We start from the raw sequence: 12,013 nt of genomic DNA, 5'->3' as shown, positions 1-12,013 counted from the left end.
ACTAAAGAGCGCTAGCATTAGCCTGCTAACACATCAGTGCAGCTCGAGTTGCTTTGGTTTCATGCTGGTGCTCAAGGACGATACCTACTGGATCAAAAAGTTGCATATTCTCCTTTTAGAAGGTGGCAGTTTGACTTTTTTTATTTTTTTATTGTGTTTGTCTCTTTCTGTCTGTAGTTCTTTATTGTTAAGATCCTCTGCATACTGATTTGCTTCCTTCAGACTGTCATTCTTCTATAATTAATGTTATATTGCAATATAGACCAATTCTAGTGCTGAATGTTGTCTGCTCAGCTGTGATGCTCTGCTACAGAACACGTGCTGCTGACAGTGTTGAAACTTTTGTTAACGATAGATTTGGAGTTCTTGTAGAAAGACATAAGTAGAAAAGTGATGATAACAGTTGATAAAATTCAGTTCCAGCACAATCATCTCTTGATGTAAATTTTCCTTTTTAAAAATGTGTTTAGTGAAAAATTAATATTACATATATTTATAAGTGATATCTAACCTAATCAGAGTGTTTAAACATGTGACAACCTTGTTGTCTTGTATCCTTGTTTGAGTCACTAAACCCTGAACTGACAAATGCTGGTCTGGCTAGTTTTAACACACCCTTGACTCCGCAGGCTGTGAGTGGACCCATCACTTGCCCGTTTGAGTTTACGTCTGTATCTGTCACTGAGGTAAACAATGCACTAAAGAGGCTGGAAACAAGTAAAGCAGCAGGACCTGATAAAATTGGCTGCTGATTTTATTGCTGAGCCTCTCTCAAATATTTTTAATCTGAGTCTTATCAGCAACAAAATTCCTAAAATCTGGAAGTCGGCCTTTGTTCTCCCCCTGTTAAAAGGGGGTGAACCCACAAATGTAAATAACTATAGACCAATTTCTAAATTGTGTATTTTAGCTAGCTCTCTTGTTTGAGAGGGTCATCAGTGACCAACTAAAGGAATTTTTAGAATCAAATAATATTTTATCTCCTCTCCAATCTGGCTTTAGAAAACAGCACAGCACTGTTACAACTGGGCTGAAGGTCCTAAATGATCTAATTGAAGCTCTGGACAGCAAAAAAATATTGTGTCGCTCTTTTTATTGATCTTTCAAAAGCATTTGACACAGTAGACCACAACCTGCTGATTCAAGCCTTACATCACACTGGCTTATCTAAACATGCAGCTGCCTGGTTTGCCAACTAACTATCCAACAGAACACAATGTGTTCAGGTGGCTGGAACTACCTCTTCCTTTCTGGACATTACTAAAGGGGTGCCCCAAGGTTCAGTGCTGGGACCCATTTTATTTTCAATCTATATAAACAATCTCTGTAATAACTTGTCAAATGCAATGTATCATTTTTATGCAGACGACACCATTATTTATTGCTGTTCAACCTCACTCACCCAGGCTTTTGAGTTTTTACAAGCTGCTTTTAATGTTATCCAGTCTCGTTTATATGATCTTAAATTGGTATTAAACACAGATAAAACCAAGCTCATGGTTTTCCCTCATAGAAAGGTGCTACCACAGAACATATAGAGCAGGTTTAAAACTACAAGTACTTGGGTTTTATCCTAGATCAGGAGCTTTCATTTAAAGCTCATATCAATAATCTGGTCACTAAACTTCGCATGAAGCTTGGGTTCTTTTTCAGAAATAGAACCTGCTTCTCTCTCAGGGTCAGAAAGAAATTAGTGACAGCAACCTTCTTGCCCATTCTTGATTATGGGGACCTGCTTTATTTGAGTGCTTTATTGAATGTCTCAAGTCCTTGGACACTATTTTTCATTCGGCATTGAGATTTGTCACTGGCTGTAGTCGTCTCACCCACCATTGTGAATTGTATTTGAATTAGGAAAAAGAGCTTTCAGCTTTGCTGCCCCCTCGGCATTGGAATACTGTACAGACTGAATTAAAACTCCCTGAACTTATTCCACTTGAAGCTTTCCGTTCTATCTTGAGGGACAGACAGCGTGAGACCATTGAACAGTGCCTGTGTTTTTAAAATCTTAAATTGTTGTTTTATTGTTGTGTCACAGCTCCCACACTTTCTTTTTATTGAAAACACTATATTGTTAAGCTATACTGTCACTTAATTGTAACTTTTCTTTTGACATGTGCTTCTGACCTCTTGGCCAGGTCACCCTTGTGAAAGAGATCCTGATCTCAGTGGGTTCTTTATGTGGTTAAATAAAGGTTAAATAGAAGAAAAACAATAAACAGTGTGAATACCTTTCATTTGAAATTTTCCAAAAGCAATATACCATGGACAGTAGCCTACAGTAACAACAGTACTGTGAACTACAGGGAGGGAGAGAGAGCGGGGAGTTATTGTAAAGAATTCCTTTTGTTCTCAGAAATCAATGATACTCTCACTCCATGACGCACAAACCAATGATTCACAGATTGATTCTCTATGTGTGTGCAGTCAAACAGAGACAGTTGATGCATCCAGGTGCGTAGCTGTGTGTGTTTACCATATTAACATTCCTTTCAAAGAGCCTGGTTTACGTGCAGACTAAGGAAAAAAAGCCCATCACATTGATGTGCCTGTGGTGATATCTACCTTCCTGCTCAGCAGAATCCTTACTCCCCATTGGTTTGTTAAAAAAAGGATCATGAGCAAGTCAAAGACATGCCGTTAATGCTAACACCAAGTACACTATGTACCTCTGGATTTACTCATTAATGCCGTCTTTGCGAATACATTGTGTGGATCAAAATGCCTTTTTAACTGGAGGAGGAATTCTCTGGCAACAAAAACACAGTTTCAGTTAATGTAGCCACAGAATGGATTTAGATGATTTAAGCACCTAACATATGTAAGTGAATAGCTTTAATGAAAAAAAGGTCAATTTCTGACAGTGTTGAGCTGTGGAGATAAACTTTTCTGTACCTACGATTCAGGCAAACGATAAATCCTTATTTGTTCTGTGTAGAGCTGAACAATATAAAAGATTTTACAGATTATTTTATAACTGATATTTTCCATTATATTTGGCTGTAATTGATGTTTAGAATTTTAATGCAAACCATTACAGTTCTGCTAGTGAGTCTTGTTCAGATAAAGAGATCTTTTTGACTGTGATTTATTACTCGGTCTCTCAAACCCTCCTGTTTTAACAAACACAAAAGGAGATCGAGATTAGTTGAATCTACCGTAATTAATATCACACACCTCCTGTCTAATTTCTGTTTAAACCAAAATAACTTACAAATGTTTTCAAAATAAATGGCTCTTGATTGTTTCATCTTGCCTTCACCTTGTGGACACGTAATTGATCACTTCCTGTAAATTGCTTCCTTGTATTGTTTTTACACAAACTGTCTTCATCATCACCTTTGAAGTTGAAGTTTTCTTTGATACATGTTTGTCCAAAGGTCTAAATATGTGTTACTGCTTCTGCCTGGGTGTTGCCTTTTATGCTTGATTGATATTTCACTAGATTAACCAGCTAGTTGCAGCTGTTTAAAAGCAACTGACTGACATTGAAGCACTCAATGCCGCAAAGAATATTGCAGAGAAAGATATGTCTGATTCTACATCATCAAAATATTACAAGAAACTTGTTCCAAGTGAGGAGAAAAAGCTCATTTGTATGCAGTGTGAATTTCATCCAGGACTGCATACAATACAAACTGGATTGGTAAACAAGTCATGAGTGCATGAGGTGTTCCAGCGGCGCCATTGTGGGATTTTGGTTGGTCTCAGAGGCAGGTGGGTTTTCTGAATACGTACAATTGAAAATTGGCTGGGATGCTTTATTTTTTTCCTAGTAAAATATTAAACTTGTTAACCCTTGTTGTGGCTAACATACTACCACGTGACTTTAGTAGTAAATGGTAAATGGACTTGAGCTGATGTAGCCCTTTTATAGTCTTCTGACTACTCAACTACTACACCGCATGTCACACATACCCATTCACACACTGATGGCAGTGGTTGCTATGTAGTGAAGACCATCAGAAGTAACTAATCCCATTCATACGCCGACGAAGCAGCGGGAGCAATTCCGGGGTTAAGTGTCTCTCCCAAGTACCCATCGGACATGTTGCTTCAGGAGTTCCAGATGAAAGACAACGACTCTACCAACTGAGCCACAGACGCATCATTAACTTTGCTAATGAAATTGTAGCATAAGGCCTTGAGGTCTACTATGGTCTTCATGGTCTCTATTGCTAATATTGCCTTAAGTCTACATCTACACCTACTAGGGATGTAACGATTCACACAACTCACGATACTGGGTTTACGATACGATTCTCACACGATTTATTTTACAAAATGAGACTGAAGACAAAGGAAGAGAATTAAAGATTCCTTTAATTTTTTCATGAAAACACCAATGCACCTCGTAATCTCTTTGGCTCTTGCACTTGTTTGGGCGAGCTGGGCTGCAAACCCGCTTGTCAGTGGGGTTTGGCCTTGGGTGTTTATTAAATGCTGCATCATGTTGTTTGTGCTATTTGTGTAGTTCCCTGTCTTCTTGCCAAATATGCACACAGTTTTTGTCTTGTCTGTTATATTCTCACCTCTTTCATTTGCTGTCTTGGCGAAGCAAAAATGCTTCTACACCTCCGATTTAAAAGACGGTGGTGCGTCCTCAATTTCAAAATCTTGCTCTGCAGCTGCTGACGCTCATGATATTATTGCAATTCAATTTTCAGAGTACTGATGTGAACCTTGACTCCTTTGATATCCCTAACACCTAATGATTAAAACAAGCAAACATACTAAAAACTTTACTCCACCTTTAATGCTACCTTTGTGAGGATACACAAAAATGTAGACTCTTAATTTTCCATGCCTGTCTCTTTTTCTTACAGGTCCCTGAGAGTATTCAAAGCCCCTACTGCTCAATGAGAACTTTGGGAATAGGCTTGAATGCATAATTTATATTGTCTCTCTGAAATTATCTAATCTGACCTGACAGCCCTTAATGGCTTCTGATTTTTAATCCTTCCTCGCAGTGGGCTTACCTCAGTCTTTGCTATCACATTAGCAAACTACAGCATATTAATTAGAGCTGTAAGTGGTTAATTAACTGCTGTGTAGAGGATGAACTACGCATACGTTAATGTGAGGATGAACGTGTTGCTCAGAGTGTATACCTGTCATGTTGCTATGCATCAACATGGGAATGCACATGTTGTATGTTGAAAGAAAGGGAAATCGTTGTTGTGTTACTCAGGTCTGTCCTTGACTTACTGCTGTCTCTAGCTGTTTCCATGTGGTCTTGTCTTCCTTCTGGAGTAGCTTATATAACCTCCTTTAGAGCCTTTGCTGATTTTCCGGCTGTGTAATTTACAGTTTGGCTCCCCGTTGTGCTTCTTTGTGTCCTTCATCACCCTCTGCACCTGTGAAGCATTACCAAGCTCAGGGATTCTCTTATCAATGCCTTTAGACACGGAACTGGTAATGAATGTGGGAATTTGAGCCAGCTGAAATGTAGCATCTCCCCATGGGACAGGCTTAAGTTTTAATTAGCAAAGTTAATGGGGTAGAATGGGATCAACAGAGTGGGAGACAGCAAAGCAAACGGAAACTCTCCCATTGAAGCTAATGAGACTCCTGAATCTTATGTGTGTAACCACAGAAAGATTTATTAGAAGACTGTGCGACAGGATGACAGCCGGCCACGTCTTCATCCTTTGTAGTAGAAACAAAGCCTTATATAAAACTAAAGGAAGGCTCTCTCAGGATGGTGGGTTTTATACTGGCGTAGCTGTCTCTTTGGAGAATGAGCACAGGCTCTTGATCTGCATTAATCTACCTTAATCTCAGATGATTACTCATTTGAGCTCAGGAACAGCCAACGTTATCAATTAGGTAACCCAGTTAAACTAGATTGTATTAAATGTGACTTATCTAGCCAATCTTTCTCTCTCACTTATGAGTGGCCAAGGGACCAGCATCAGTTACATAAGAGCTGTTTTCAGCTGATGGCTGTGTACCCTGTTTGAATGATTTATAAACCACTAGTGAGTGTCAGCAGCGCTGCACCTGAACTGAGCGCTGAGCTAAGACAGCCTCCAGTTTATTTAAATTTCTAACCTCATAATGGCAATCTTGTCATTGTTTTATTTCTAACTGAATACATCAGAGAGCACACAACTTCAAAAGTAAAGTTTGCCACTAGTCCTACAGGAGGAAACAATGAGATATCAACACAAGAGAACGGGTGGCAAGACGCTTCCTTTTGTTAACTGAAAATAATGAAGGGTAATTTGTAGTAGAAGGGAAATTTGTGATGGTGGAGAGGAAGAAGAACTGGTTAGATGGTTAAATTGTAGCTATGGGCGCAGGGTAAGAGCTGCAAACAATCTCCTGCCAAGGACAAGACTACAAAATGAATTTTGTGCCACCAATATTGTGTTGTTTGTTCTTAGTTTGGAAGGAAGGAGCTGTTTCTCAAAAGGATCCCCTCTGATATACACAAAAGCTGATAATTACTTCCCCCTTAGATCCACATGTGCTCTCAAACAATCCTCAATCTCAGACACAATGTAAGAATACAGTTTTAAAGTGACATTGCCTAATACAATTCTATTCTCCCAATCTTTTCTCTGTCAGGTCTCCGGGCTGAAGTCTGCAGGCGACTCAACATGGTGCAGGAGAAGAATGACGGAATAAACAAAGACATGGTCCTTCCACCAATTCAACAGAATAGACCCGCTGTAAGAGCACTGCCTGCATCACACTCTCCAGCTGTCGTCTCCCACTTTCTCCATGGGAACTAATCTCAGACTCTTTGTTCCTCACAATCACGAGTGAGCATGTGCAACCCCATGTGATTAATTCTGTTTGATGTTTACCAAATCAGGATTTTTGTATCAGTCAATCACACTGACCCATCAGAAAATGATGAGAATTTTATTGGATTATTTTGACATTTTGCTAAATATGGCCATTTGCAGTCAAATTTGATTAAAGTTTAATTTGCTAAACCAAATCAGCTTGTTGGGGAAGAAAGAAGTGAGGTTATAGAGGCACATAAAGGCTTTGCAGAATTGTTGTTACTGGCAATTTCCGAGTAGTCTGTCCGCATTCCGTAAGGGCCACGGTTTTGCTCCGTTAGACGCTGTACACCCTGCCCCAGTTTTTGGACCGTGAACGCAGCCATGACCAGCTGTACACACATCACAGAAGAACTACAAGATCACGTGGGAATAAAGATAAAAATGTGCAGAAAACAATGTTGCTTTGTCTTTCTGAGGATTCTATGTTATTCATTTGGTGTCTGTTTTGACTTAATGTTGATAAAGTGATGGAAAATACCATCGTGAGTCAGTATATCGTGCTTTATTTTGGAATCGACCAGACCCTCCTTGCATTTTCTTGCCTGACTTCCTGTCCGGCTCAATCTATACTGTCCAAGCTGTGCTTGCAGTGAGCTCCGTTGAAAACAGACTCGCAGCACACTTCAAATGGAGCAGAGTACAGTGTTTCCCCTAGGTTTAGAGCTCTGGGGGGGCGGGGGTTCCTGCGAGTTGTTCCTGCGACTCCCGTTTCTGAGCGCACCTGAATGCAGCATGCTAACAGCGCATTCCCTGAGTAACAGCAGAGAGAGGCGTGTGTGCGTGCGTGTGCGTGTGCGTGCGTGTGCGCGTGTGCGTGCGTGTGTGTGTGTGTGTCGGGGCGAAACTCCGTCTGCAGAGAGCAGAGGAGAATTGTAAACGCGCGACCATGTAGACATGGGACCATGAGACAGAAATGCCATGCCGTCGTGTAAATAAGATAAATAACATAAGGCTATTAAGGCTATTTTGTTTAATAAAAGGAGGAGGTATAGACCGTTGGGGGGGGGGGGCGGACCTCCCCCATAATATAATGGTAGGGGAAACACTGGAGTGTAGTGGCGCTGCTGGCATGCTACAGAGATGGACCATGAAGCTCACTGTGGAAACAGGAGAATTGACTAGAGGGGCAGTGAACGCCGCCACTGTGCACGGCGCTGATGGACTGTGTAAATTGGCACTAAGAAAAGTCTGTCTGGTGCCAAGTAGAAGCGTTACGAATAAACAATACATATCATACGCTTACAACCATATGACGTTTATATAGGACTTCAAGAAACTCATCAAACCCCACTTCTAAAACAAACTGTCTCTTTAAATAGGGACTGTCCTGTTTTACTCATGCATAGAAAGTGTCCTCATTTCATTGTTTTCTCTGTGCATGGGCTTCTAAACAATCAAAATAAACAATACCAGGAAATGTACAAAATATATATATATATTTTTAAAAAGCCTTATTCATCAGCGTGCAGTTAGTTAATCACTTTGTCTGACACCTACCCTGCAGCAGCCTTTGTAGACATTGAAGATAAATATATAGAAATAATCAATATTTATGCTGATGGTTAAATTTGCTTTTGTATAAAGAGGAATTAATATTAATTTCAGTCTGTTTTATAACCGGCTAAAACTCCTCACAGGGGCTTAAAGGACTCGTTTATGAATTTCTCTTTTATTTCTTTCTGACATGTCAGCGCAAAATATGTGGCAGCTGAATCCTCCTGGAAGGACTCGCAGATCACGCCATCATTTTATTATTATTTTAAATCACAAATTAAGCATTAACCATTAAATCAACATTGTTTTAGCATGACACTAATTTGGTCAGCTGCTCTGTTTTCTGGAATAAAGGAAAGGAATGTGCTTTAACAAGATGTATTATCTCATTTTGAATGACCTGGGTGATCAGTCTAAATCCAAACTAACACTGTTTGCCGCCCCCCCACCATAAAAAAACACACACACATAGACACACAGATACACACACAGTGCATGATAATTAATGAGTATTGTTGCTTTTTGTTATCATAACACAAATATTTGTAAAACTGACCAGCAGCCAACTTGCAGTGGGAGACCTTAAGTCTAGTTGATTAGTACACAGCACATAATGTGGCCTGAGCTCCACTGCAGGAGCTGTTTATGCCAGATGTGCACTGATTGCCTGATACTGGGTCTCATGTGGGCCTTGTATTAATATTTACAGCACTGCAAGTTATTACATGTTGTTATGGACTCTGATTTAACCCAGTCACAGCAACACAGAAGTCCTAACATAAACAAAATGAGATCAAGAGCCAAGAATCAAAACATTCAAATTAGCTTTGTTGTTCTCTTATATATACATCTTCTGTTATATCACTGAATAGCCGTGAAAGAAATGTAAACCAAATATGACAGGAAGGCTTATTTTTTCTGTTTGTTGTTTGGGATAATGGTGCAGTGAGGGACCCGGCTCTGTAGACTTTGTTTACAACAAAGATGGGACTTGATTTTACAAATGCTCAACTGTTCAGCTGTGAAATAAGTGGACTTAGATACACTTTTAGAGGCTACTTTGTTCAACTGAGTAGACTAAAATATTATGTTCGAGGGTCTATTGCTATGTGAAATTGTCTTTTCTTTTCAAGCTCTTTTCAGGTTCATGGTTTCTCATGAAAAAAGCATTAAGAACACTTGTGACAAAAAAGGCAACAAAATCTATTTTGGGGAATTATGTTTCTCAGATTTTTCACACCATTTACACAAATCAGACTTGTAAACAAAATATAATTAAATTAAATGAACTAGAAGTCAACTTAAACTAGATACATGTAGCTTATCACACAAACCAGATGTTTTGTTCCTTTGTGAAATCACAGTAGAACGCAGACTTTAATCTGGTTATAGGCATATGAAACACTTGCTGTATTATTAGTTAATTTGTCACCTGTAAGGTATCTCTGACCTCTCCTGTCAAAAATTGAAGGTAGCAATTCCAGCTATTCTGACTTCTATTATAAACTGATTTGCTTGTTTATAATGTTTACCTAAATGAAAAGTTATTTGGTTACTGGCTGTTCAGAAATGACACGTTTTTATTTAATTGTGCCTCTTCCCTCCTTAGTTGTCTTGGGAAATGAAGATCAAGAAAAAGCTGAAGATCATGCCTCCCTGCCTGGGCAAGTTCAGACCCACTGTGGGTCAGAGCTGCCACCAGTGCACCCCAGACAGTCTGGTGAGTTTGCAACGCGGAGGCTGGAGTAGGTTAAGAGAGAGTAAGCAGAAGCTGAAATTACACTTAATGAAATAAGGAAGGATGGCTGTTTGGTGATGCTCTCCAACAAATCTTATTTCTTCTTGACATTTGCTTCCAAGAAACGAACGCCAACACTGTCTGAAAACATACTGACCTTCATGACACATGCATGACTCATACAATGTGCAGCTTTATCACAAAACACAATGCCACAGATGTCCCAAGTATTGAGAAAGTATGAAAACAGGAATAACTGTTGACCAAGAATTGAATGGCCAGCCCATGACCTCCAAACCCCAACTCTTAACCTGCAAGATTATTTGAGACCAGGCAACAACACAGCTGTGATAAAACTGCACTACTTATTTGCCATTTATCAAGACCAGCCCAAAGCAATCTTATTTAATAGTCATACTGTTAAATCTGCATCCTGATATGGCAAACATGGCAGACGGACATGGATAATGTTGGCGAAGACGTGCTGGCTTGCAAAGTTTTTAACTAAAGTTTGAACCAAATTTGAGAGATATAAGACTTAGATATGATATGTCAAGCCATAGAAGAATGGGAGCACAGGCACATTTGATGTGTTGTATTTATATTTTTCAAAATATGTACAGTAAATTGGTTTGTGCTCAGCAGAGCTAATTTTGAGTTGATGCTACTAAGTCATTTATTGTTGTTTGTTATTTTCCATCACCGTGTAGAGCAAGAAACTTGGACAAAACTCTGTGCTTGGCTTCAATAACCTGCTCAGTGTCAATGAAACACACACCAGGTATTCATAATGTCCTCAGAATAAAGGCCAATGCAACCTCTTTGCCCCTACACACTTACCAATGAACATGTTCTTGCTCCTCATTTCATGTTGTGACGACCCCTGCTTAGAGTGCGTGTCTGGTTGTGTGCTGACATAGGTATCGAGGCTGGCTGGTGCGGAGGGTGTGCTGCCTGCTGTTTGTGAGTGGCTGCAAGGTTTACGCAAGTCCAGCGAGCAACAGACAGGAAAGAGTCTGTCAAAGCAACAGGTACCTGAGAGGAACAAGAAGGAGGTGGGAGAGGAGCAGTGATGCCATAGCAGAGTAAATAAATAATGGGCAGAGATATAGCAAATTAAACCGGCTCTGTTCAGGGAGTGAAGGAAAAAGGAGGAGAGTAGATAAGAGACAAACAAAGATACGGAAAATGAAGGCTATCATGGGGTCTGTGCAGACAGAATGAAAAAGGATAACTTTGGACTGTTGTCACACTTCCCTTATCTCTGTCATGGAGTCTTCAGTTTGGATTTGTTGTTCTCTCTCTCCCTAGGAGTAATTGATTTTACCCTTTCTGTAACCTCTTTACTCATGGCTCTAGATGTTGTTGTCTTACTGGAAGGAGTGTGTTTGTCTGTGTCGCTCAAGAGAAGCTTTGTCCTGTGTTATCCCTGCTGTCCTGTGACGATGTGTTTCAGGGTGAAGGAGGCGCTCACAGCAGACCATAAAGCACCCGAGGAGGGAGACAGCCAAGGGCAGACCAGCGTCCTCTCACCATTCATCCCCCTCATTAACACCTGCATCTCCCCTGGCCTCTTACGGTGTGTGATTGTTTTATCTGTGTGTGGGCTGATGGGCAAAGGCCAGGATGCAAGATTGTTTTTTTTATTATTTATCAATAAAATACTTGGGTTTATTGACGTTAAAGTACTTTAGATTAGTGTATTGGTTTATTTGGACAGGGGACATGCACAACACAATTGTGGGGCAAAAGTAAGCTGTACAGCTAATTAACATCTGCGGTCCCTGGGCAGGAAGATATTGAAAAACAAACTTTAAAATTCAAGCAGTTCAAATCAATAAACAACAATGACAAACGGAGCAAGAAAATATTGAGAAACCAAACTTAAGAAGCATTTTTAACCTTTAACCTACCGTTAATTATATCTAGGTTTGTTTTCTCTAGCTTCCAAAAAATGGCAACCTCGTAGCTGAACTCTTAA

The 12,013-nt window shown here is 39.9% G+C and overlaps 1 protein-coding gene across 1 annotated transcript in view; it reads left to right on the top strand.

Annotated features, from left to right (window-relative positions):
- Positions 1-12,013, top strand: part of gpat2 (glycerol-3-phosphate acyltransferase 2, mitochondrial) — a 122,543-nt gene that overhangs the window by 82,091 nt on the left and 28,439 nt on the right. The window contains exons 3-7 of the mRNA XM_061038616.1: positions 6,574-6,677; positions 9,904-10,014; positions 10,743-10,813; positions 10,953-11,063; positions 11,489-11,611. Coding sequence (XP_060894599.1) covers positions 6,606-6,677; positions 9,904-10,014; positions 10,743-10,813; positions 10,953-11,063; positions 11,489-11,611 — 488 coding nt within the window. The 5' untranslated portion in view covers positions 6,574-6,605. The remainder of the gene's footprint in view (positions 1-6,573; positions 6,678-9,903; positions 10,015-10,742; positions 10,814-10,952; positions 11,064-11,488; positions 11,612-12,013) is intronic.

Source organism: Labrus mixtus, chromosome 5 (genome assembly GCF_963584025.1).
Source record: "Labrus mixtus chromosome 5, fLabMix1.1, whole genome shotgun sequence".
Taxonomy (NCBI): Eukaryota; Metazoa; Chordata; class Actinopteri; order Labriformes; family Labridae; genus Labrus; species Labrus mixtus.
This window is presented reverse-complemented; position numbering and strand designations above follow the sequence as displayed.